This window comes from Dendrobates tinctorius, unplaced genomic scaffold, assembly GCF_039654945.1.
Source record: "Dendrobates tinctorius isolate UK_male_01 unplaced genomic scaffold, ASM3965494v1 ptg000158l, whole genome shotgun sequence".
Classification (NCBI taxonomy): domain Eukaryota; kingdom Metazoa; phylum Chordata; class Amphibia; order Anura; family Dendrobatidae; genus Dendrobates; species Dendrobates tinctorius.
In genome coordinates, this window is record NW_027361825.1 from 41,178,947 (window position 1) to 41,206,026 (window position 27,080).

A 27,080-nucleotide genomic window follows, 5' to 3' on the forward strand; every position below is an offset into this window, starting at 1 on the left:
CATCCATCTAAACTTTCATCTCAAACAAGGAGAAAACTGATCAGAGATGCAGCCAAGAGGCCCATGATCACTCTGGATGAACTGCAGAGATTTACAGCTGAAGTGGGACAGTCTGTCCATAGGACAACAATCAGCCGTAAACTCCACAAATCTGACCTTTATGGAAGAGTGGCAAGAAGAAAGCCATTTCTGTTAGGAACGGCGGAACGCACTAAATAAAAATAATAATAAAGTGCGTTCGCCGCTCGGGGTCCACCGTCCTGTAGGTGATATAACCGCTGCTAGGTGGTGGCAGGAGCAATATGGCGGTAATGCGCACAGGGTTAAACGTCACCCAGGTGCGCAGAGCAATCTCTGTTAAGTCACAGAGGTGCCAAATAAACACAAATGCAAAGACTGAGCCTGTTGAGGACACAGCACTCAGTATTAATACACAGGTATCAGGTCACAGGAGTAGCCCAAGACAGCGGCACTAAGTCCGTCTAGACCTACCGTGTGCGGCGTCGCAGCTGCGGACGCTAAGGAGGGCTGCTACTGCAGCACGGCGTTGACACTGCCGCCAAACGACAAAGCTATGACGCAAGCGCAATGTCGGACGCTAGCAGCTGTGGATGTTGCAGCAGAGGAGCGCTGGTGCTGATTCTAAACTCAGTTCCTGACCACATACGTAATATTAGAGGGAAGGGGTTTTATAATGAGTCATTCACCAGAATCATACATCCGTCCTCATACACACAGCAGTAAGTTAGTCTATACTAGCGCATGGCGGAACAGCCATGCGCACCTTTATAGCAGCCGGGACCTTCTGCAAGCTTCCAGATCTCTGAGATGGACCAATGAGATCTGGAGAGGGACCAGAGCACATGACTCCCGATCTCCAATGGGAGATCGTCCCATGAGCATGCTCAGTAGGAGGACAGAAGGACTTAGCCTCAGGGGAGATTTGCTGCAAGGCAATCTCCTCTGCAATCTCCTCAGCAGTAGATAAACATAAGGAGACTGCAGAATGTGAGGGTCTGGATCCCTGCGGAGTAAACGCAGAAATCCGACGCCTAACAATTTCTCAAAGATATCCATAAAAAGTGTTGTTTAAAGTTTGCAACAAGCCACCTAGGAGACACACCAATCATGTGTAAGAAGGTGCTCTGATCAGATCAAACCAAAAATCGAACTTTTTGGCAACAATTCCAATGTTTGGCATAAAGGCAACACAGCTCATCACCCTGAACACACCATCCCCACTGTCAAACATGGTGGTGTCACCATCATGGTTTGGGCCTGCTTTTCTTCAGCAGGGACAGGGAAGATGGTTATAATTGATGGGAAGATGGATGGAGCCAAATACAGGACCATTCTTGAAGAAAACCTGTTGGAGTCTGCAAAAGACCTGAGACTTGGACAGAGATTTGTCTTCCAACAAGACAATGATCCCAAACATAAAACAAATCTGCAATGGAATGGATCACAAATAAATTTATCCAGGCGTTAGAACGGCCAAGTCAAAGTCCAGACCTGAATCCAATGGAGAATCTGTGGAAAGAGCTGAAAACTGCTGTACACAAACGATCTCCATCAAACCTCACTGAGCTCAAGCTGTTTGCCAAGGAAGAATGGGCAAGAATTTCAGTCTCTCGATGTACAAAACTGATAGAGACATACCCCAAGAGACTTGCAGCTGTAATCGCAGCAAAAAGTGGCGCAACAAAGTATTAAGTTAAAGAGGCAAAATAATATTGCACGCCACACTTTTCAGTTTTTGAATTTCCACAAAAATTTAAAATAACCAATAAATTTTGTTCAACTTCACAATTGTGTCCCACTTGTTGCTGATTCTTCAACAAAAATTTACATTTGGTATCTTCATGTCTGAGGCATGATATGTTGGAAAAGGTTGAAAAGTTCCAGGGGGCCGAATACTTTCACAAGGCACTGTCTCTATATATATATATCTGCAGTATATCTGCAGTATATATATATATATATATATATATATATATATAATGTGTGTGTTTTGACAAATATTTCCTTTGAAATCGATGTGTAAATGGCATAGAGAATTGCTATATGTAAAAGCTCATGTTAAGAAAAATCGCATTGCAATCGGATAGCAATTGCACTGCATTCGTATGTAAATCGGATGCTAGGTGTGAGAAATCAGACTGTACTCGCATGACACTCGCATTACACTCCTGCGACTCTTGCCAGGGAGACTCAGACCGATTTTTTATACGTTTAGTGTGACGCTGGCCTAAGCCCCAGAACGTCCATGATGAGAAGTTATGTGTTATATGGAGCAGTGGTCTTGTTAGCGTGCTGACACTCCATACAAATCTATGATAGGACTCAACTCAAAGTCTCTCCATGTTTTCTCCCATCTTTGACACATAGATGGTTCTCACCTGGCCAGGCTCTGATTGGTTGCTTGAAGTAAACTCATTTCAGAAGACAGCGCTTCCCTGGTCTCCACCTCACTCTGCAGAGCATTGCGGAGCTCAGACAACAGCAATGGATCCAAATGTGATTCCTGGAAGTAGACAATAAATCTTCTATCATCATGCCTCAATTAGATATATCACCCAAGACGAGACTGTTACAGCCGTCATTTACAATTTGTGGATTTTAGGCTTTAATAAAGATTATATATTGGATTTCTGAACTGTATTCTACTCACCAAGTTCTCCCCATGGCTCATTAGGTCTGGATCTGTTTTTACATTACATGCACACGTGTTTCTTAAGTTCCCCCAAACATGATCCCTGCCGTCATCCCTAGATGGGAGACATAATTGTGGAATGTTATGATTTTTTCATTTTAAAAGAGAAAAGTGTTTTCAATTGAAGATTTACAGTTCCACAATAGTGTAGCTGCCAAATTTCCTGAAATGACCCTGATCAAAAAAAGAATGGGCTTTATGGAAACTCTGCCAAAAAATTACATGTTGCTTTCCACTTTGGGGCATTCTATAGGCTTTCCTGTGGACAGGACATATTAGGCAGACCTGTGTGCAGGACTATACACATTAGGTAGTCCTGTGGGCAGGACTATACACATTAGGTAGTCCTGTGGGCAGGACTATACACATTAGGTAGTCCTGTGGGCAAGACTATACACATTAGGTAGTCCTCTGGGCAGGACTATACACATTAGGCAGACCAGCATGCAGGACTATACACATTAGGCAGTCCTGTGTGAAGGACTATACACATTAAGCAGTCCTGTGTGAAGGACTATACACATTAGGCAGTCCTGTGTGCAGGACTATACACATTTGGAAGTCCTGTGTGCAGGACTATACACATTAGGCAGTCCGGTGTGCAGGAGTATACACATTAGGCAGTCCTGTGGACAGGACTATACACATTAGGCAGTCCTGTGGGCAAGACCATACACATTAGGCAGACAAGCATGCAGGAGTATACACATTAGGCAGTCCTGTGGACAGGACTATACACATTAGGCAGTCCTGTGGGCAGGACTATACATTAGGCAGTCCTGTGGACAGGACTATACACATTAGGCAGTCCTGTGGGCAGGACCATACACATTAGGCAGTCCTGTGGGCAGGACTATACACATTAGGCAGTCCTGTGGGCAAGACCATACACATTAGGCAGTCCTGTGGGCAGGACTATACACATTAGGCAGTCCTGTGGGCAGGACTATACACATTAGGCAGTCCTGTGGGCAGGACTATACACATTAGATAGTTACGGTAAAATGATTGTTTGGCTGATAGCTATCTCTCATCCCATTGCACGAGAAGCAATGGGATGAAACAGAAAGGGAGTAGATACAGATTAGATATTAGAAAAAAAACTTTTAGACAGTGAAGGTGATCAATGAGTTGAACAGGCAGCCACGAGAGGTGGTGAGTTCTCCTTCAATGGAAGCATTCAAACAGAGGCTGGACAGACATCTGTCTGAGATGGTTTAGTTAATCCTGTATTGAGCAGGGGGTTGGACATGATGACCCTGGAGGACCCTTCCAACTCTAACATTCTATGATTCTCTCCAATCCCTCATACACTCGGCTTATCTCCCCGCTGAGCAAAAGTTAGAAACTCAACAGTTGGATTCTTCACTTCCCCCGACATCATCTCTCAAGGGAGAATCAGAAGGCTCTCACATAAGATAGATGGTCGGCCAATCCTGCCAAATTCGGCAGGTTTAAACGATTTTTATCTAATGGGCAGAGGGTCTTTAGACATCCTTATTCTACCAACCAACATTTTGGTAAGCATGTGATAGATGCTCAGAAATATCATACAGAAAAATCATAATCTTCTTACCTAAATGTATAGGAGTAGCCAACAAAGGGAAGGTTGACTCCAAGAGGAGAGCTATCCCCAACATCTGATATGGTTTCCTAAAATGTACGTAGAAAAAAAAAAACACATAATGCATAGTAAAATGAAAGTGTTCCCCATCTCAATGCCCTACATTTGCTGAGACTACCACTTATCCTGAGAATGAGGGGTCCAAAGTGTCGTGTGAGAATGGAGTTGTAGTGAAAATGTGAAACCACCACTTCTATAGACAGTGAATGGAGCATGGTGGCACATACTCATTACTGCTTCATTCACGCAGGGGACTAAGGATGTGTACATTGTGCACACGTTGCGTTTTTGTTGCTGTTTTGTCACAAAATCTGAAGGATTTCCTAGTACCAGTAAAGTGACTGACATTTCTGAACTCTCCTGCACACGTTCCTTATTTTTTCCTTGCAGATTTAAACAAGCAGCTTGTCAATACTTTTTGGTGTAGACTTCACCCATACTAATGAGTGGGGAAAAATTTGCAGCAAAAACACATGTAAAAAAAACACAACAAAACTATGATTAAAACGTGCATATCTTAGGCCGGGATCACACTACCGTGCGTGATGCGAGAACATTGCACAAGTTTCTCACATCAACACCCGGAGCTGCCGCCTACACTCAGGACCGGAGCTGCGGCTGCATGTATTTCTATGCAGCCGCAGCTCCAGTCCTGAGTGCCGCCGGGTGATGATGCGAGAGACTCGTTTGAGTTTCTCGCATCACGCACGGTAGTGTGATCCCTGCCTGACACAGAATTTTTCCTGCTAACAAATCAGGATTTGCAACAGAATTTTCTGCTGCAAATACTGAAGTTGTACACATAGCTTTAGGGACCTCTGTTCGCATAATCAGTGGGGGTCCCAGCAGTCAGACCTCCAGTGGTCAAATTTTTATCACCTATAGGTGATATACAGTATGCTGTATATATATTAAGAGAAGTGTTTCTTTGGTTCATTGATTGTTTAAATATAAAATTTGTCAGATAATTAAAAATAAAATTCCGTAATAATCAGGAAACAATATATAAAGATACTCACCCCACCCCCACTGATCATTTCCGATAGCTGATCTTCTACAACATCAAAATTCGAGGTGTCTGTGGCGCCCCCTGACTCAGGAACAAAAGGTGGAATGATTTCCCGCAGTCTTTCCCAGTCAATTTCATCAAAGAGTGGATGGCTTTGGAAATCCTGGAGTCCACCAATGCCCAGGCGGGATTCACGATCACAAATTAGGGATGAGATGAAGTCTAATGCCTCTGGTGGTAGCTCATTCGCTGAGGATGGAAAGTTAAAGTGCTCCTGGAGGGGAAATATAAGAGTCAACTGGACCTGATGCAAAGAACATTCAACGTCCAGCAACAGACCCACATCTTGCAGAAGTTACAGTAGGAGCACAAAATGGCGTAGACTAAAGTAGAAATGTCAATATGGAACTGAAACATCCTTAGGTGTCTGGACCTCACAGCAGAAAAAGCTCTATGTAATCATATCATATATGTCTCAGCCAGGTTAGAAAAATAAGCTACTTCTGGAAGATGGGAAACGAAATCTGCACATTTCTCAATGGTGGAAGATTAATTTAAAGCGACGGTCTGCTTTAAATAAACTGTTTTCATATACCCTATTTGGGCCCATGGTGCTTTTCTGCATTAGAAAAATTTGAGGGAGAAATCCAAGAGACTCGTAGTTTGAACTATCATGGTTCTGCACGGAGATTAGCCACACTCAGACTAAGCTGTGTGTGGCTACATGCCAAAGTGTTTGGGTGGAAACTGCTTCAATAAGTGGCATAACTCATTGAATCAGTTTTTAAAACAAAGGTGGAAGAACCTGCAGCTGTATGAATGTCCATTTAAAACAATTGGAAGTGTTTTGCTGTCACGCATCATGTAGGAACATATCCTTAAGCAGCCATAGCTAGGTGTTGACCGAAATATATCACTCCCGACTCCCCTACACATATGAACACTCAACTCAGACAAGTGTGTTCATGTGTTTTCAACTGGAAGAACGGAAGTCTTGAATTTAGAGAAACCAATCATCTGTTTGGGGAAAGGTAAGAAGCCCCCATAAACATTAGAATTGAAGAAACCCACAGTACTGTTAATTCCCAAGTAGATATAATAACTCATTCTCAGGTTCAGTTATCACTAAACAAACTACAGTAAACTCTTCCTGGACTCAATTTTCAGAGGAAGTCAAACATTTTCCATTCTTATATCTAGAACTTACAGTCATATGTTAAAGTTTGGGCACCCCTATTAATGTTAACCTTTTTTCTTTATAACAATGTTGGTTTTTGCAACAGCTATTTCAGTTTCATATATCTAATAACTGATGGACTCAGTTATATTTCTGGATTCAAATGAGGGTTATTGTACTAACATAAAATGTGCAATCTGCATTTAAACAAAATTTGACCGGTGCAAAAGTATGGGCACCTCAACATAAAAGTGACATTAATATTTCATAGATCCTCCTTTTGCAAAAATAACAGCCTCTAGTCGCTTCCTGTAGCTATTAATGAGTTCCTGGATCCTGGATGAAGGTATTTGTGACCATTCCTGTATACAAAACAATTCCAGTTCAGTTAAGTTTGATGGTCGCCGAGCATGGACAGCCCGCTTCAAATCATCCCACAGATGTTCAATGCTATTCAGGTCTGGGGACTGGGATGGCCATTCCAGAACATTGTAATTGTTCCTCTGCATGAATGCCTGAGTAGATTTGGAGCGGTGTTTTGGATCATTGTCTTGCTGAAATATCCATCCCCTGCGTAAATTCAACTTCGTCACTGATTCTTGCACATTATTGTCAAGAATCTGCTGATACTGAGTTGAATCCATGCGACCCTCAACTTTAACAAGATTTCCGGTGCCGGCATTGGCCACACAGTCCCAAAGCATGATGGAACCTCCACCAAATTTTACTGTGGGTAGCAAGTGTTTTTCTTGGAATGCTGTGTTTTTTAGCCTCCATGCATAACGCCTTTTTGTATGACCAAACAACTCAATCTTTGTTTCATCAGTCCACAGGACCTTCTTCCAAAATGTAACTGGCTTGTCCAAATGTGCTTTTGCATACCTCAGGCGACTCTGTTTGTGGCGTGCTTGCAGAAACGGCTTCTTTCGCATCACTCTCCCATACAGCTTCTTCTTGTGCAAAGTGCACTGTATTGTTGACCGATGCACAGTGACACCATCTGCAGCAAGATGATGCTGCAGGTCTTTGGAGGTGGTCTGTGGATTGTCCATTCTTCTTCTCTGCCTTTCTGATATTTTTCTTGGCCTGCCACTTCTGGGCTTAACAAGAACTGTACCTGTGTTCTTCCATTTCCTTACTATGTTCCTCACAGTGGAAACTGACAGGTTAAATCTCTGAGACAACTTTTTGTATCCTTCCCCTGAAAAGCTATGTTGAATAATCTTTGTTTTCAGATCATTTGAGAGTTGTTTTGAGGAGCCCATGATGCCACTCTTCATAGGAGAATCAAATAGGAGAACTACTTGCAAGTGGCCACTTTAAATACCTTTTCTCATGATTTGATACACCTGGCTATGAAGTTCAAAGCTCAATGAGGTTACAAAACCAATTTAGTGCTTCAGGAAGTCAGTAAAAAGTAGTTAGGAGTGTTCAAATCAAGAAAATGATAAGGGTGCCCATACTTTGAAGCCGGTCAAATTTTGTTTAAATGCAGATTGCACATTTTCTGTTAGTACAATAAACCTCATTTGAATCCAGAAATATAACTGAGTCCATCAGTTATTAGATATATGAAACTGAAATAGCTGTTGCAAAAACCAAATTTGTTATAAAGAAAAAAGGTTAACATTAATAGGGGTGCCCAAACTTTAACATATGACCGTATCACCATTAGATCAAAAGGAAATTAGGTGGCCATCAACTAGTCAACTTATGGAGGAATGGGAGTATCCCTGTGTGCCAATACTTCATAGTATTAGCAGATTATAAGTGAAGCATAATCACACATGTGTCAACTACTATACTAATAAAATAGAGCCAGGCATTATCTACAGCTGGGATCTCCAACCTACAAAAATACAACTCTTTGCATGTCCTTAAAGCCACAGCTGAAACCACTGTGGAGTGAAAGGTTGAAAACCACTTAAATAAACGGATTAAGTAAAATATTCCCAGTTCAATGTCTGAAATAAAATGTTTCATTCCAGGATAATTTTATTAAATCCTTAATTGTTAGGAGAAACCTTTGACAATAAGCATGTCACAAAGTGTTCCTCTGCTGTGACGTCAAATGATCACCTGTAATATTTAGGGAAACTTTACAGTAATCAGTCATTTTCCCTACAGCACCTCTACAGGGAAAATAAAGTATTACACTTTATCCATCCCAAGAATGGGTTGATTGTGAAGTGCAGGACATGATAGGTCCTTGGAAAGAGGAGAATTCTGAACTTAAAATCTACCCAAATGCTATCCCAGAAATCTCTAATTAGGGTATAAGTAAATGATCTTTCCATAGCTGATAACCTCATTAAAGAAATTCTTGAAAAGTGTCACTGATATACCAGCAGCTTGAACTCACTTTATAGTGAAGAATCTTTCCGTATGTTTCCACAACAGATTCGGCATAAAAGGGAGGGTGTCCAAAGAACATCTCGTAAGCACAGGCCCCTATAGACCACCAATCACATTCAACACCATAGGATAAGGTATGGTCTTCAAGGGCAAGAAGAATTTCAGGAGACAGATAGTCAGGAGTTCCCACAGCAACAGAGCAGGACACCTTCAAGAAAAGTCAGAAGTCTCAAGTAAAACTTTTTGTGTTCATGTGCACAGGGGCAAGGAGTAAACCTTAGATTTAACATACCGTGCCATCTTGGCGTAGTTTCAAACAGGAACCAAAATCACCAAGATGGATATGGCCTGAACGGTTTAACAGCATGTTATCTGGCTTTATATCTCTGAACAAGAAAAATGAAATAATTCAACAACAAATTATGATTTCTAGGTACACAGGTCATTGAAAAACATCTAAATTATTTAAATAATTGGGCGGCACGGTGGCTCAGTGGTTAGCGCTGCAGCCTTGCAGCGCTGTGGTCCTGGGTTTGAATCCCACCAAGGACAACATCTGCAAGGAGTTTGTATGTTCTCCCCGTGTTTGCGTGGGTTTCCTCCGGGCACTCCGGTTTCCTCCCACATTCTAAAGACATACTAATAGGGAATTTAGATTGTGAGCCCCATCGGGGACAGTGATGATGATGTGTGCAAAATGTAAAGCGCTGCGGAATATGTTAGAGCTATATAAAAATAAAGATTATTATTATTAAATATCTCTCACCTGTGTATGTAGCCCAGAGAGTGGACAGAATTTACAGCCATGACCATCTCAGCCAGGTAGAATATCGCCATGTGTGGAGGGAAACCATCTGAGAACTTACTGAGTAAGGAGAGAAGGTCACCTCCCACATAATAATCCATCACAAGGTACTGAAAAAAGAATGATAAGTCATATGTCATCCAGAACCACAAAAAGAAGTATGAAATAAGGTAGTGCCTTCTTTATTGTGTTGTACTCATGGGAACCAGAAAGCTGAAATGTAGGGTGCTCTTCTGAAGAGTCCTCAAGCTGGAAACCTAGCTACTTTATCTGTCCTTTGAGTATGCAACTTACAGTGCATGGAAGAAATGAGAGGAGATCCTGGACCCCAGTGCAAAATCTAAAACAGGGCCTTGAACGATCACCGGCCATTTAAAATACTGGTGACAGAGGGACTTATTTAAATAATTTGATTAATGGAGAATTAAAAAGGTTATTCCATTTCACAAAACAGATCAAATACATAAGCAATCATTTTTAGCTCTGCATGGGTCCCATCGCTGAAAAAGCTAGCTGAGCAATGTCTCCTGTTCTCCTTGGCCAGGTTCACATAGCGTTAACACAGACCGTTCAACCCATAGCGTTGACTGGCTGCGTTAACGCTATAGCATAACGCGATATGCGTTATGCTCTACCGCTAGCGCTGATGATTCATCAGCGCTAGCGGTGACGGAGCCTCAGACGCTACAGCCCGCGTCCGAGGCTCTGTCAGTGAATGATGGCACATCGCGAACGCGTGCCGCTTTACGGCATGCATCGCGATGCGCCACATAATGGGGGACTATGGCAACATTAACGGACTGCGTTACACCGCATTAGACCGCGGTGTAACACAGTCCGTTAAACGGACTGCCATAACGCAGTGTCACCCCAGCCTTACGCCCCTTTCTCTCCAAGCTGCAAGACCTCAGACAGAAGGAGATGACGCACCGTGCCGCTCAATTCCTTGTCTATAGAAGTGATGAAGGGAGATATTGGAATAATGCCATACAAATGTGTCACCTATCAGTGAAGGTTCTACATAGATCTAGAAATTGTGGATAGATGAACATTTTTGTTGACTGTAATACCCCTTTAAAAGGAACCTTTCATCTGACTCATGCTGCCTGGATTACGGTTAGCATGGATCACATATTGGCTGCAACATTGCAGTTCTATATGTTTTTCTCTGAAACGTGACAGCATTTCAAATAAAAAAAATACAATGAAAAGCCAGTTGGGGACAATGTGCCTCGGTTGACTAGTCCGAGGCTGGTCCGCGGATGTTTCTCCCCTCCCTGATCCCATAGACGCACAGGTCTGTCCCTACACACACATATAGAGAGAGACCTGTCAGTCTAGAGATGAGGGGCAGGGAGAAGTTGCCAGGAACCTGCCTTGGACTAGTAGTCATCTGATATGCAAAGTACCTGGCCGTCTTACTTCTAAGCCCCGTGGTGTGTCAAAGTAAAACATAAAGAGCTGAAATAACAGACAGTGTCTGATTTATGTTGGACATGGTTCGGACAGCGTAAATCAGATGACAGACTCCCTTTAATTCCCTGCCGATATGGTATCCGAGTAGATTAAAGAGGGTCATTGTTTTGTTCCTAAGGGTCTGATTTATCAAGAATGGTGTTTGCATCAAGAATGGTGTTATTTATTTTACTTTATGGTGTAAATCATGATGGGTTTTTTTCGACCGAGATCATACATTTCAAACAGTTTTATGCTAAAATTCTAGCAACAATTCTTTGACGAATCAGCCCTTAAGTCGTAAACACTAATTCACTGTACCTTCTTCTATTGCTTTTGCAGACAAAGAGCATTGTAGATCTCAGCTCGTACAAGTAATATATGGTCCAAGGTCATGGGAGAAGTGGAATCAACTTCAATCAAGCCTGATATTTCAGGTTTTGGTGAAACCTTGGTGATGTTCACTACCTAAATTGTACTACCTTGTAATACCAAACACAACCAATTGACACTCCTTTTTAAGTTGTTTGCCCTCTTTTAGGGAACTTTGTTCAATACCCTTACCCTAGAGTAGTATAACTAAAAAACTTACAAGATAGTTATCATCCTGGAAAGCAAAGTGCAACTGTGTTATCCATCTCTTGTCTCCATTCACCAGAACTTCTCGCTCTTCTCTAAAGCAGGCAACCTGAACGCAGAAAAATGAAGATGAACATGTAGCTTCTTTACTTTCTGCCCTTGGCCTATACTCTTCCCCACTGGTCCCCACACACCATCCCTCCATATGTCCTCTCCTCTCACATCTGATCTTTTCAGAAGGTCCCACTTGTTCATTATTTTCAGGGCATAAACTTGAGCGTTGCTTTTCTTCCGCACAACTGCAACCTGAAAGCAAGAAAGGCAAAACCATCAACAAAATAGGAATGAAGAATGTCTTCTAATAACTAATATTTTCGTCTGAAAAAATTATGCAAAGTAAGAATTGCTTAAAAAATAGAAGTGTTAATAGTTTATTTTCATCAATTAAGAAAATACAAAGTGAAGGAACAATAGGTAAATCTAAATCAAATAAATATTTAGTGTAATCACTCTTTGGCTTCAAAACAGCAATAAAAAATCAATTTTGCTAGGTATACTTGTACTTTCACACAGTTTTTGAAGAAACTCAGCACGGCGGTTTTTCCAAACATCTTGGAGACCTAAATACAGATCTTCTGTGGATGTCGCTTGTGCAAGTCCTTCTGTCTTTTCATGTCAACCCAGACAGACAGGATGATATTGAGATCAGGGCTATGTTGAGGCGATATCTTCACTTTCAAGGCTCCTAGATTTTATTTGCACTAAAGATAGTCCTTAATTATATTGGCTCTATGTTTGGGGTCAATGTCCTGCTGAAGAAAAAATTTGGAGCTTATTAGACGCCTTTTTGATTGTATTACATGATTGGAAAGTATCTGCCTCTATTTTTCAACATTAATCTTGACCAACTTCCCAACTCCTTTTGCTGAAATTCAGCCTCAAATTTGCAAGAAACCTCCACCTTGCTTCACTGTTGCCTGCAGACACTCATTATTGAACAACTCTCCAGCCTTTCAGGGGAAAATCTTCTGTTACTGCCAAATATTTCACATTATGACCCACTAGTTCAAAGCACGTGCTGCCAATTTCCTGTGTCTTGCACAGTTGAGTCACTTGTTTCCAGGCCAAATGTATGATTTCTTAGGCTCAATTTTTCTGTGAAGACCAGATCTGGCCAGATTTCTCCACAGAGTAGATGGGTGTCACTGTGTCCCACTGGTTGCTGCCCATTCTGAGCTGATGGCACTGCTGGATATTTTCACATTTCAAAAGGAAGTAAGCATGCTTTTTTCATCTGCAGAACTAAATTTCTTTGGCCAACCACTGTGTCTACGGTCCTCAATGTTTCCCATTTCTTAGTGCTTTTTCTAAAGAGAATAAATAGCACATCTTTAAACTTCAATCTACATTGAACTCTTTCCCTGGAAGAGACCCTGCTGATGCAGTATAACTACCTTGTGGCTTCTTACTCTGCTCAGTCTTCCTCTGGTATATGACCTGTTAAATAAAACTGCTACAATGGTGAGAAAATAGAGTTTGACTGTTCCTCAGCCATTTTAAGCCTAAGCTACTACCCAGCTTTTTCAGTTTTAGTTAATGACAGTGTTTCAGACTACATATGAAAATAATAATTATTACCTGTTTGGTATAATTGGTTACTCATACATTGAACTATAATCCTACCAATTCCCTGACTTTGCGAAAGTGTACCTGGCAGAGCTGATAAAGTTTTGAAGGCAAAGTGGTGGTCACACTAAACATTGATTCAATTTAGATTTCTCTTTTGTTCATTCCCTTTGCATTTTGTCAATTCATAAAAAAATAAATTATTAACACTTCCATATTTGAACGCATTCTTACTTTGCAGCATTTTTTCTTCACCTACCTATTCCGCGGGTAAAATGAGCATTGAACATGTCACCAATTTTCTAAGTAAATATATGTCTAAAGGTGCTATTGACATGAAATTCTCAACAGATGTCAGTAATAACCCATTCAATCCCAACAGACAAAGAAATCAAACCATAGATGTCCATATATTAAGCTATTTGTAATAATGAGAAATGACACTGGCAAAAAGTATTGAACTTATGTATAATATTTAGAATTGGCTAACTGAAAAGATGGTAACAAATTGCAAGCTTTTGAGACTACTCAGGTCTCTTCATCAGTCATAGACTATTGCAAAATCTGAAGAATCATATATTTATACACAACACAGCACAGAAATAATGAAATAGATAAACAACATGGCTGCAGCATTACAGTGTGTGGCAGACAATCCCTGCATGTTCATTGGCTCTCTAAAGGGCGCCAAATATGCAAGGCGGGGACCCGAGCTCCCTCCGAGCAACCCCTGAAATACTCGGCAAGCTCCGAGCATCTCAAGCAGTGAGATACTCCCAGATACTCCTAGTCCTCAGTGGTTGATACCTTTAATGGCTAACTGAAAAGACTACTCAGGTCTCTTCATCAGGCATAGACTAATACAAAATCTGAAGAATCACATATTTATACACAACATAGCACAGATATAATGCAATAGGTAAGACAAGTGACATGAAGCAGAACTATCATTATGTGAGATGGATAAACAGTTGTGGCCATAAATATTGGAACAGTTCATAGATAAGGAGAGAGAAAGTTTTATTGTCCTGTGATTGGGGTCTGGTTCTGTGTTGTGATGCCCTCACAAGGTCTGAGGAGCAAATTCTTTAATTGATGTAAAAAGACATAAATTCATGCGACCTTTATCACAGGTAAAGACATTCCATGAACAGTTTAATCAATTTCATCCTACCATCAACTTTACACTCAACAACTTCAGCACTGAAATCAACTTTTTGGACACCATCATTAAGCTACAGAACAATGAAATAGAGACATCTCTGCATCAGAAGCCAAGGAGCAAATTCCTTAATTGATGTAAAAAAGACATAAATCCATGCGACACATTCATTCCTGCACTGAGTGTGTCAAAGGTTGCCATGAGTTTATACTCCCAGACCCTTCTCACAGCTAAAGACGTTCCTTTACAGTTTAATCAATTTCATCCCACCATCAACTTTACACTCAACAGCTCCAGCACTGAAATTAACTTTTTGGACACCATCATTAAGCTACGGAACAATGAAATAGAGACATGCCTGTATCAGAAGCCAATTGACCGTCCAACATACTTTAAATGGGACAGTTTCCACCCAAAACACACAAAAAACTATTGTCTAGAGCCAAGCCATCAGATACAATTGTACACTATATGTTCAAACCCCATGGATAGAGATGAACACCTTGGTCGCCTCAGAAAGACCTTTTTAAATCAGAGCTACCATCCAAGAACAATTCAAAACCAAATTACAAGAGCCACCAGAATATCAAGGAATCACGGCAGTTCAGACTCCACACATAAGACCTAAGGAGTGGACATGGATGTCAGACATATGTACCATCCTCCAAAACTTTGAGGACTCCACCAAGATAGTGAGTGGCAATGACGCCATAATTAGAGTCACCATTCCGCTTCTCTGTGTTCTGAAAACGCTCTCTGCTCACAATCAAAGAGGATGCATTGCAGGCGGAGCGATGAGATAGAGAAGGAACCATTCAGAGTGATTAAACACATTCCAGCCTCATCTCATCCCAACGTGGATTGTGTGACAATGAGGAAGAGGAGGAGGAAGAACAGAAGCTAGTTTCATGCGCTATAGATGGTACTACCTGCCCAACGGTCATACCGTCTGCTCAATGTAGATGGTCTGAGGACAGGAAGGAAGAGGAGGAGGAGTGCATGGTCAGTCGTCCTCTTGGTGAGGACACGGAAGTCATGCCTGTTAGCAGTCTGGCACGCATGGCTGAGTTTATGTTACGCTGCCTTTCCCGTGACCCTTGTGTTCTCAAAATTTTGGGTGACAGTCATTACTGTTTGGTGATACTTCTAGAACCACGCTACAAGGAAAACTTTCTATCTCTTATTCCCGAAGCGGATAGGTCTAATAAAATGGGGCAGTACCAGAGGGCATGTGTTGCTGAATTAAAAAAATTCCCATCTGAAAACGCTGGCCCGGGAGCCCTGTACATGATAGGGGGTTAATAAGAACGCCTGACGTTGAACGTCAGGACGTTCTTTGTGGTCGGAGAGAGCGCTCTGCTCTCCCTGTCTCCCACCCCTGGCTGCAGCACACCACTGAACCTGAAAGTATCAGGTTAGTGATTCAGGCATCCGGAGGAGCGTACCCACGCGCTCCTGACGCAATCGCTACAGTGTCAGACAGGACAGGTGCTGAGCTGGGGCCTGGGCTGATGTATACAGGGGCTGGGGGCTGGCTGGGCTGATGTATACAGGGGCTGGGGCCTGGCTGGGCTGATGAATTCAGGGGCTGGCTGGGCTGATGCATACAGGGTGTGGGGGCAGGCTGGGCTGATGTATGCAGGGGCTGGCTGGGCTGATGTATATAGGGGCTGGCTGGGCTGCTGTATATACAGGGGCTGTGGCTGGCTGTGGCTGGGTTGATGTATACAGGGGCTGGGAGCTGGCAGTGGATGGGCTGATGTATACAGGGGCTGGGAGCTGGCTGGGCTGATGTATATACAGGGGCTGGCTGTGTCTGGGCTGACGTATTTCACATTGATATGCCTTAATGCAATTGAGTGCAGCCATTTTCTCATTTTGATATGTAAGCTGTTATTTGGTATGCACCTATTCAGACTAGTTCTTGATGTGCCGTCAGTTTTCTGTAATTTGTATGCTAACTTTCTGACTGAGCACTCCGCCCTTCACCATGCTTTGATTTTAATTCCATCCAATCACATTTGGTTCCGACCTTCCTATAAATACAGGCTTTACCAAGTTATTAGCCATAGGTAAGTGTTCACATTAGGCAGTCAAGTCAGGGACCCATTCAATGAGATCACCTTGACGTTGGTGAATGGGCTCATATTTTTTAGCCAAATTTTGTGCTAAGTATCTCATGTGTTATTCCTAAATTTCAAAAGCCATTACGGTATTCACACTTCTTGTATTTCACATTGATATGCCTTAACGCAATTGAGTGCAACCATTTCCTCATTTTGATATTGTAAGCTGTTTTGGTATGCACCTATTCAGACTAGTACTTGATGTGCCATCAGTTTTCTGTAATTTCTGGGCTGATGTATATAGAGGGGCTGGGGGCTGGCTGGGCTGATGTATATACAGGGGCTGTGTTGCGAGTTCATTCTCGGGTTCCCCTTCTGAACTCCCTCTGGTGGTGTCGGGAGGTGGTGTGGCTGGTTTGATCGGTGGAGATCTGCCACCTGAGGATGGGGATGATGATTGGATCTCGGGATTCTCAGATTAGATTTAAGACAGCCGACGCCCTATTCAGTTGCTGGTGATTCCTTCTGGCTTGTCAGCTCTTGGTTTTCAGCTCTGTTCCAGTCATCTAAAGCTAAGTTTTTCTGCTAATGTTCACACTTGATTTTGTTGGTCTATTCAGTTTTTTGTGTGGTCTGCCAGCCCCGGCTGGGGGCTGTGCTGAATTTCCACTCTTATTTATCAGTATTTTGCCAATTGGCTTTTTGTCCCTTACTAGTTCGGTCTCTTTTTGCTCTGTCTCAGAATATTCCAGAGTGCTGATATAGTGGGAGAAGTCTAGTGACTTCAGGGTTACTTTTGCTATCAGAAGTGTTGGACATTATTTTTGTAGGGTTTTTTGCAGGTTGCAGACAGTGACTTGCCTTTCCTTTCCTGTCTAGTTAGTTTGGGCCCCATCATTTGCTCAGCCTATTTTCCTGCCTGTGTTTGTGCCTTCATCTTGTTTCACCGTCAATACATGTGTGGGGGCTATCTATTCCTTTGGGGTCTGCTCTGGGGCAGTTAGTTTTCCCTTTTCTTGCTTTAGGCTTATGTAGTCCTCCGGCCGTGACGAGGCGTCTAGGAACATCGTAGGCACGCTCCACGGCTACTGCTAGTTGTGTGGTAAAATTAGGGATCTGCAATCTGCATAGTTACCAACTTCTCTGGTTTTCTGTGCTTAGCTTGTTTTGTTTTTCTCCTCAGTGACCCATTCATAACAGGCTGGCTGTGACTGGGCTGATGTATACAGGGGCTGGGGGCTGATGAATATACAGGGGCTGGGGGCCGGCTGTGGATGGGCTGATGTATACAGCGGCCGGGAGCTGGCTGGGCTGATGTATATACAGGGGCTGGCTGTGTCTGGGCTGACGTATTTCACATTGATATGCCTTAATGCAATTGAGTGCAGCCATTTTCTCATTTTGATATGTAAGCTGTTATTTGGTATGCACCTATTCAGACTAGTTCTTGATGTGCCGTCAGTTTTCTGTAATTTGTATGCTAACTTTCTGACTGAGCACTCCGCCCTTCACCATGCTTTGATTTTAATTCCATCCAATCACATTTGGTTCCGACCTTCCTATAAATACAGGCTTTACCAAGTTATTAGCCATAGGTAAGTGTTCACATTAGGCAGTCAAGTCAGGGACCCATTCAATGAGATCACCTTGACGTTGGTGAATGGGCTCATATTTTTTAGCCAAATTTTGTGCTAAGTATCTCATGTGTTATTCCTAAATTTCAAAAGCCATTACGGTATTCACACTTCTTGTATTTCACATTGATATGCCTTAACGCAATTGAGTGCAACCATTTCCTCATTTTGATATTGTAAGCTGTTTTGGTATGCACCTATTCAGACTAGTACTTGATGTGCCATCAGTTTTCTGTAATTTCTGGGCTGATGTATATAGAGGGGCTGGGGGCTGGCTGGGCTGAAGTATATACAGGGGCTGTGTTGCGAGTTCATTCTCGGGTTCCCCTTCTGAACTCCCTCTGGTGGTGTCGGGAGGTGGTGTGGCTGGTTTGATCGGTGGAGATCTGCCACCTGAGGATGGGGATGATGATTGGATCTCGGAATTCTCAGATTAGATTTAAGACAGCCGACGCCCTATTCAGTTGCTGGTGATTCCTTCTGGCTTGTCAGCTCTTGGTTTTCAGCTCTGTTCCAGTCATCTAAAGCTAAGTTTTTCTGCTAATGTTCACACTTGATTTTGTTGGTCTATTCAGTTTTTTGTGTGGTCTGCCAGCCCCGGCTGGGGGCTGTGCTGAATTTCCACTCTTATTTATCAGTATTTTGCCAATTGGCTTTTTGTCCCTTACTAGTTCGGTCTCTTTTTGCTCTGTCTCAGAATATTCCAGAGTGCTGATATAGTGGGAGAAGTCTAGTGACTTCAGGGTTACTTTTGCTATCAGAAGTGTTGGACATTATTTTTGTAGGGTTTTTTGCAGGTTGCAGACAGTGACTTGCCTTTCCTTTCCTGTCTAGTTAGTTTGGGCCCCATCATTTGCTCAGCCTATTTTCCTGCCTGTGTTTGTGCCTTCATCTTGTTTCACCGTCAATACATGTGTGGGGGCTATCTATTCCTTTGGGGTCTGCTCTGGGGCAGTTAGTTTTCCCTTTTCTTGCTTTAGGCTTATGTAGTCCTCCGGCCGTGACGAGGCGTCTAGGAACATCGTAGGCACGCTCCACGGCTACTGCTAGTTGTGTGGTAAAATTAGGGATCTGCAATCTGCATAGTTACCAACTTCTCTGGTTTTCTGTGCTTAGCTTGTTTTGTTTTTCTCCTCAGTGACCCATTCATAACAGGCTGGCTGTGACTGGGCTGATGTATACAGGGGCTGGGGGCTGATGAATATACAGGGGCTGGGGGCCGGCTGTGGATGGGCTGATGTATACAGCGGCCGGGAGCTGGCTGGGCTGATGTATATACAGGGGCTGGCTGTGTCTGGGCTGACGTATTTCACATTGATATGCCTTAATGCAATTGAGTGCAGCCATTTTCTCATTTTGATATGTAAGCTGTTATTTGGTATGCACCTATTCAGACTAGTTCTTGATGTGCCGTCAGTTTTCTGTAATTTGTATGCTAACTTTCTGACTGAGCACTCCGCCCTTCACCATGCTTTGATTTTAATTCCATCCAATCACATTTGGTTCCGACCTTCCTATAAATACAGGCTTTACCAAGTTATTAGCCATAGGTAAGTGTTCACATTAGGCAGTCAAGTCAGGGACCCATTCAATGAGATCACCTTGACGTTGGTGAATGGGCTCATATTTTTTAGCCAAATTTTGTGCTAAGTATCTCATGTGTTATTCCTAAATTTCAAAAGCCATTACGGTATTCACACTTCTTGTATTTCACATTGATATGCCTTAACGCAATTGAGTGCAACCATTTCCTCATTTTGATATTGTAAGCTGTTTTGGTATGCACCTATTCAGACTAGTACTTGATGTGCCATCAGTTTTCTGTAATTTCTGGGCTGATGTATATAGAGGGGCTGGGGGCTGGCTGGGCTGATGTATATACAGGGGCTGTGTTGCGAGTTCATTCTCGGGTTCCCCTTCTGAACTCCCTCTGGTGGTGTCGGGAGGTGGTGTGGCTGGTTTGATCGGTGGAGATCTGCCACCTGAGGATGGGGATGATGATTGGATCTCGGAATTCTCAGATTAGATTTAAGACAGCCGACGCCCTATTCAGTTGCTGGTGATTCCTTCTGGCTTGTCAGCTCTTGGTTTTCAGCTCTGTTCCAGTCATCTAAAGCTAAGTTTTTCTGCTAATGTTCACACTTGATTTTGTTGGTCTATTCAGTTTTTTGTGTGGTCTGCCAGCCCCGGCTGGGGGCTGTGCTGAATTTCCACTCTTATTTATCAGTATTTTGCCAATTGGCTTTTTGTCCCTTACTAGTTCGGTCTCTTTTTGCTCTGTCTCAGAATATTCCAGAGTGCTGATATAGTGGGAGAAGTCTAGTGACTTCAGGGTTACTTTTGCTATCAGAAGTGTTGGACATTATTTTTGTAGGGTTTTTTGCAGGTTGCAGACAGTGACTTGCCTTTCCTTTCCTGTCTAGTTAGTTTGGGCCCCATCATTTGCTCAGCCTATTTTCCTGCCTGTGTTTGTGCCTTCATCTTGTTTCACCGTCAATACATGTGTGGGGGCTATCTATTCCTTTGGGGTCTGCTCTGGGGCAGTTAGTTTTCCCTTTTCTTGCTTTAGGCTTATGTAGTCCTCCGGCCGTGACGAGGCGTCTAGGAACATCGTAGGCACGCTCCACGGCTACTGCTAGTTGTGTGGTAAAATTAGGGATCTGCAATCTGCATAGTTACCAACTTCTCTGGTTTTCTGTGCTTAGCTTGTTTTGTTTTTCTCCTCAGTGACCCATTCATAACAGGCTGGCTGTGACTGGGCTGATGTATACAGGGGCTGGGGGCTGATGAATATACAGGGGCTGGGGGCCGGCTGTGGCTGGGCTGATGTATATACAGGGGCTGGCTGTGGCTGGGCTGATGTATATACAGGGGCTGGCTGTCACTGGGCTGATGTATATACAGGGGCTGGGGGCTGGCTGGGCTGATGTATATATAGGGGCTGGGTGCTGACTGAGCTGATTTATATACAGGGGTTGGGGGCTAGTTGTGGCTGGGCTGATGTATATACAGGGGCTGGCTGTGGCTGCACTGATGTATATACAGGTGGCTCAGTGGGCCGGGGCTGGACCTGGTGGCTCAGTGGGCTGGGGCTGGACCTGGTGATATATATACAGGAGGTTCTGGGCTCAGTGGGCTGGGGCTGGACCTGGTGATGATGTTTATACAGGTGGTGCTGGGCTCAGTGGGCTGGGGCTGGTGATGATATATACAGGTGATGCTGGGCTTAGTGGGCTGGTAATGTTATGTATACAGGTGCTGGGCTCAGTGAGCTGGTGATGATGTATATACAGGTGCTGGGCTTAGTGGGCTGTGGCCGGGCTGATGTATAGAGGGGCTGGGCTCAGTGGGCTGGGGCTGGTTATGATATACAGTATATACAGGTGTTGGGCTCAGTGGACTGGGGCTGGTGATGATGTATATACAGTTGCTGGGCTTAGTGGGCTGGGGCTGGTGATGATGTACTGTATATACAGGTATGGGGCTCAGTGGGCTGGGGCTAGTGATGATGTATATACAGGTGCTGGGCTCAGTGGGCTGGGGCTGGTGATGTGTATACACAGGTGCTGGGCTTAGTGGGCTGGGGCTGGTAATGATGTGTATACAGGTGCTGAGCTCAGTGGGCTGGGGCTGGTGATGATGTATATGCAGGTGCTGGGCTCAGTGGGCTGGGGCTGGTTATGATGCTGGGCTCAGTGGGCTGGGGCTGATAATAATATATATACAGGTGCTGCGCTCAGTGGGCTGGGGCTGGTGATGATGTATACAGGTGCTGGGCTTAGTGGGCTGGGGCTGGTAATGATGTGTAAACAGGTGCTAGGCTCAGTTGGCTGGGGCTGGTGATGATGTATACAGGGGCTGGGCTCAGTGGACTGGGGCTGATGATGTTTATACAGGTATGGGGCTCAGTGGGCTGGAGCTGGTGATGATGTATATACAGATGCTGAGCTTAGTGGGTTGGGGCTGGTAATGATGTGTATACAGGTGCTGGGCTCAGTGAGCTAGTGATGATATATATACAGGTGCTGGGCTTAGTGGGCTGTGGCTGGGCTGATGTATACAGGGGCTGGGCTCTGTGGGCTGGGGCTGGTGATGATATACAGTATATACAGGTGCTGGGCTCAGTGGACTGGGGCTGGTGATGATGTATATACAGGTGCTGGGCTTAGTGGGCTGGGGATGATGTACTGTATATACAGGTATGGGGCTCAGTGGGCTGGGGCTGGTGATGATGTATATACAGGTGCTGGGCTCAGTGGGCTGGGGCTGGTGATGATGTATATACAGGTGCTGGGCTTAGTGGGCTGGTGATGATGTATATACAGGTGCTGGACTCAGTGGGCTGGGGCCGGTGATGTGTATATACAGGTGCTGGGCTTAGTGGACTGGGGCTGGTAATGATGTGTATACAGGTGCTGGGCTCAGTGGGCTGGGGCTGGTGATGATGTATATACAGATGCTGGGCTCAGTGGGCTGGGGCTGGTGATGATGTATACAGAGGCTGGGCTCAGTGGGCTGGGGCTGATGATAATATATATATATACAGGTGCTGCACTCAGTGGGTTGGGGCTGGTGATGATGTATACAGGTGCTGGGCTTAGAGGGCTGGGGCTGGTAATGATGTGTATACAGGTGCTAGGCTCAGTGGGCTGGTGATGATGTATATACAGGTGCTGGTCTCAGTGGGCTGGTGATGATGTATACAGGGGCAGGGCTCAGTGGACTGGGGCTGATGATGTATATACAGGTATGGGGCTCAGTGGGCTGGGGCTGGTGATGATGTATATACGGGTGCTGGGCTTAGTGGGCTGGGGCTGGTAATGATTTGTATAAAGGTGCTGGGCTCAGTGGGCTGGTGATGTATACAGGTGCTGGGCTTAGTGTGCTGGGGCTGGTGATGATGTATATACAGATGCTGGGCTTAGTGGGCTGGGGCTGGTAATGATGTTTATACAGGTGCTGGGCTCAGTGGGCTGGCGATGATGTATACAGGTGCTGGGCTTAGTGAGCTGGAGCTGGTGATGATGTATATACAGATGCTGGGCTTAGTGGGCTGGGGCTTGTGGTGATGTATATACAGGTATGGGGCTCATTATACTGTATGGAGAAGTTCCTTCACCTTTTTCATTCTAAAATTTTACAACCTGAACAACCATGGCTTGCACCCCCCCCCCAGTTTTGATCCTGGGTACCCAAATTTTTGGCAGCCATTGCATTCACTGCATAGGAAAACACTATTGGAGACCCACTTCTTAATAATGGGTACATTTTTTCATGAGGGCTTCCTCTACATCTCTTCAAAGGAGCATTGGCGTGCCTCAAAATTTTTGACAGCCCTTGCATTCACTGCATAGGCAAACAGTATGGGAGACTCACTTCCTAATAATGGGAACATTGTTTTCATGAGGCCCTCCTGTACGTCTCGTCAAAGGGGTATTGGGGTGCATCCAAATTTTTGACAGCCATTGCATTCACTGCTTAGGCAGACAGTATGGGAGACCCACTTCATAATAATGGGAACATTGTTTTCATGAGGCCCTTTTGTACCTCTCGTCAAAGGGGTATAGGGGTGCATCCTCATTTTGGGAAGCCCTTGCATTCACTTCATAGGCAATAACAGTATAGGAGACCCACTGTTTAATAATGGGAACAACAAAGCATAGCCAACTGATGGCTCTCTTAGAATAGTGAGGGCCGACTGCTGGCCCTTTAAGAATAGTAAAGGACGCCTGATGGCCCTATAAAAATAGGCTTTGTGACTTTCAGAGTCCCTCCTTCATAAATGAAACAGAATGTGGCTGATGATGTGTCACACACCACATGGCCAGATAAGGTTGAAAAATTTTAAAATGACATTTCCCAGTGAATGCATTTGTCTTGGTTGAAAGCAATGTTAAAGTTCAAAAACGCTACGTACAGTATGAACATAGCCCAAGGTGTGGAGGAGCATTTTTGATTTTGGTTATTTATTTTGCCTTATATACAAGTCATTACCCTGGAAAGGATGTTTCTTAACATATTTCCCAGGAAAATCAATTTTGGTTTCGTTTTGGATGTTTTATTGTAAGTCTGTAAAAGTGGCATAAGACTCTGACAACATTGTTCACAGCAGTGACCTGGGAGTCAGAAATGCTTCCTGGGGTCTTCCCCATGCTGTTCCCATGTCATTTGAGCACTGTTCCCATCGATTTCTGGGACTTCTAGTCCCTCTGCAGACCGCCAGTGGGGCCTCTGGAAAAATGCTCGAGTTTCCCTTAGACTTACATTGGGCTCGTTGCTCGGGTAGAGCACCCGAGCATTCCAATTTGCTCGACCCGAGCAACGAGCACCCGAGCATTTTAGTGCACGCCCATCACTACTAAGGACTCTCGATTCTAAATATTTTTCTATCTACTGGCTAACAAGGTACAAAGATATATATCTTTCCTGAACTTATGAAGAAAGAGAGGTGCAATGACACTAGCTCAAATCTATCAGTAATTAGAAAGCAATTCTGACACTTGGTGAAAAATAATATCAGCTGGTTCGACTGATGACTTACAAAAAGTGTCTCATTACCAAAATGCCACACAAGAAACATCACAGGAAGGATAAAACCAGAGGGCTGTCTCAAAACATTTGCAACCTTATTGTTACAAAACATACTGATGGCATTGGTTACAGAAGAACTTCTAAATTGCAGAAGGTTCCAGTGAGCAGTGTTGGGGACATAATCTAGAAGTGGAAAGGACTTCATTTCATCATAACCCAGTCATGACCAGGTGCTCCCCACAAGATTTCAGACAGAGTGAAAATCATAAGAGTTGTCCAAGAGCCAAGGACCACCTGTGGTGAGCTACAGAAAGACCTGGAATAAGCAGGTACAATTGTTTCAAAGAAAACTATAAGTAATGCACTCAGACTCTGTTGCCTCTATGAACGCTCAGCCAGCAAGACTTCATTGTTGAACAAAAAGCATGTTCAAGCACATTTAAAGTTTGCTCAGCAATATTTAAATACTGAGACATTATAGTCTGGTTGGATGAGACCAAAATTTAATTTCTTGGATGCCATAATACACATTATGTCTGGAGGCCAAAAGGCACTGCATATTATCCCAAAAACAGGTTACCAACAGTGAAGTTTAAAGGTGGGAAAATCATGGTGTGACGTTATTTTTCAGCATACAGCACTGGCAAACTTCATTTAATTGGAGGAAGGATGAATGGACAAATGTACCAAGACATCGAAAAAATTCTTCTGTCATCAACCAGGATGATGAAGATGAAACAAGGGTGGACTTTTCAGCAAAACAACGATCCCAAACACACAGCCAAGGAAACTCTCAACCGATTTCAGGGTAAGAAAAGGAAGCTGCTAGATTGGCCGAGCAAATTTCTTGACCTGAATCCAATAGAAAATTTATGGAAGAAACTAAAGCTCAGAGTTCATAGAGTTCAAGATTTGAAGAGTGTTTATGTGGAAGAATGGGATGAAATCACACCTGAGCAATGCCTGAGACTAGTTTCTCCATACAAGAGGTCATCACCAACTTATGGCTTTTATGTGAAGTATTAAATACATTTCCGTAAGAGTGTTCAATACTATTTCCCTGTGTCATTTCTCATTAATACACATAACTTAATGCATGGAGATTTATGGTTTGATTTCTTTGCCTGTGTGGATTGGATGGTTGGTTACCGACGTCTAGTGAGAATTTCAAGTCAATAGCACCTTCAGAAGTATACTTACTTAGAAAATTGGTGACGTGTTCAATTCTTATTTCATCCGCTGTATATACTATGCAGCTACTACTTAGTGTAATGTAATTGTGGTGACATCATTCTAGCACAAGGCAAAGCTGGTGCCTGGTAGGTGGAAATTTTTATTTTTTGGATTGGAGCTCAAGAGCTAAACATATTGACTAAGATAACAAGAAAAAAAAATCTGTCAATGATAAAGGTCAATTTAAAAAAAAAGTTCATGTCTCCAAGAAAAAATATGCAAGTAAATAATAGATGGGTCATTAACTTCTGAATTCTATATTCAAAAAGTAACAATAAAAGTCAATGTTTTACCCAGTCGCCCCAACAAAGTCTTAGCCATTTGCATAATTGCTATTAGGGACTAAAATAGAACTGTCATAATTCATAGTTCTAGGTAGGGATGGCATAAACTGGGAAGCTTTAGAAATATGACTGTCATGATCCAGGATGGGGTTTGTCTTTGGCCCGTCCTGGTCAGACAGGGGTTAATTGTTTCTGCCTCTCTCTGGCAGAGGGCAGATATTTAATGCTCACTTGACCTAGGTCCGGTGTCAGTTATACTCCTGCCCTCGGCTGAGTTAGTTGACCTCGTGTGTTGTGAGTTCATTTTCCCCTTCACCATTGAGGTCTGATGAACTCCCTCTTCTGGTGAAGGAAGGTAGTGAGGCTGATTACAAAGCACCTGAGCAGAATGATGATGACTGGGTGACTGGGATTGCTGACTGGATATAAGGCAGCCGACGCCCTTCTGCCTTGCGGGTGATTACTCTGAGGGATTCTTGGAGACCAGTCTGCTTCCTGCTCCTCAAAAGCTAAGTTTTCTGCTCTACTTTTTGCATTTGTGTTTTGGTTTTGTTTTGCCTTGTTTTTCTGGATTTCTGCCTTTCCCTGCTGGGTGAGCTGAATTCCTTTTTGCTCTGTCTTCAGATAATACCTGAGTACTGATATAATCTTTTTGAAGCCTAGCGTCTTCAGGGCTTTTTTTCCCTATCAGTCTGTTGGCTCTTGTTTTTGAGAGGGTTTTGGCGGATTGCAGACAGCAGCTTTTCTATTCTGTCCTATTTAGTTAGCTTGGGCCCCATCATTTGCTCAGCCTATCTTTCTATCTGTGTGAGTGTTTTTTCATGTTG

The 27,080-nt window shown here is 43.4% G+C and overlaps 1 protein-coding gene across 3 annotated transcripts in view; it reads right to left on the bottom strand.

The window, feature by feature from the left end:
• DMPK (DM1 protein kinase) overlaps positions 1-27,080 on the bottom strand; it is an 83,927-nt gene that overhangs the window by 34,383 nt on the left and 22,464 nt on the right. For all 3 annotated transcript variants that reach the window (XM_073549351.1, XM_073549352.1, XM_073549350.1), the window contains exons 3-11: positions 11,940-12,023; positions 11,731-11,826; positions 9,645-9,793; positions 9,171-9,264; positions 8,886-9,086; positions 5,357-5,620; positions 4,290-4,366; positions 2,672-2,768; positions 2,400-2,524 (exon numbers count right to left, since the gene is read on the bottom strand). In XM_073549351.1, the coding sequence (XP_073405452.1) occupies positions 2,400-2,524; positions 2,672-2,768; positions 4,290-4,366; positions 5,357-5,620; positions 8,886-9,086; positions 9,171-9,264; positions 9,645-9,793; positions 11,731-11,826; positions 11,940-12,023 (1,187 nt within the window). The remainder of the gene's footprint in view (positions 1-2,399; positions 2,525-2,671; positions 2,769-4,289; positions 4,367-5,356; positions 5,621-8,885; positions 9,087-9,170; positions 9,265-9,644; positions 9,794-11,730; positions 11,827-11,939; positions 12,024-27,080) is intronic.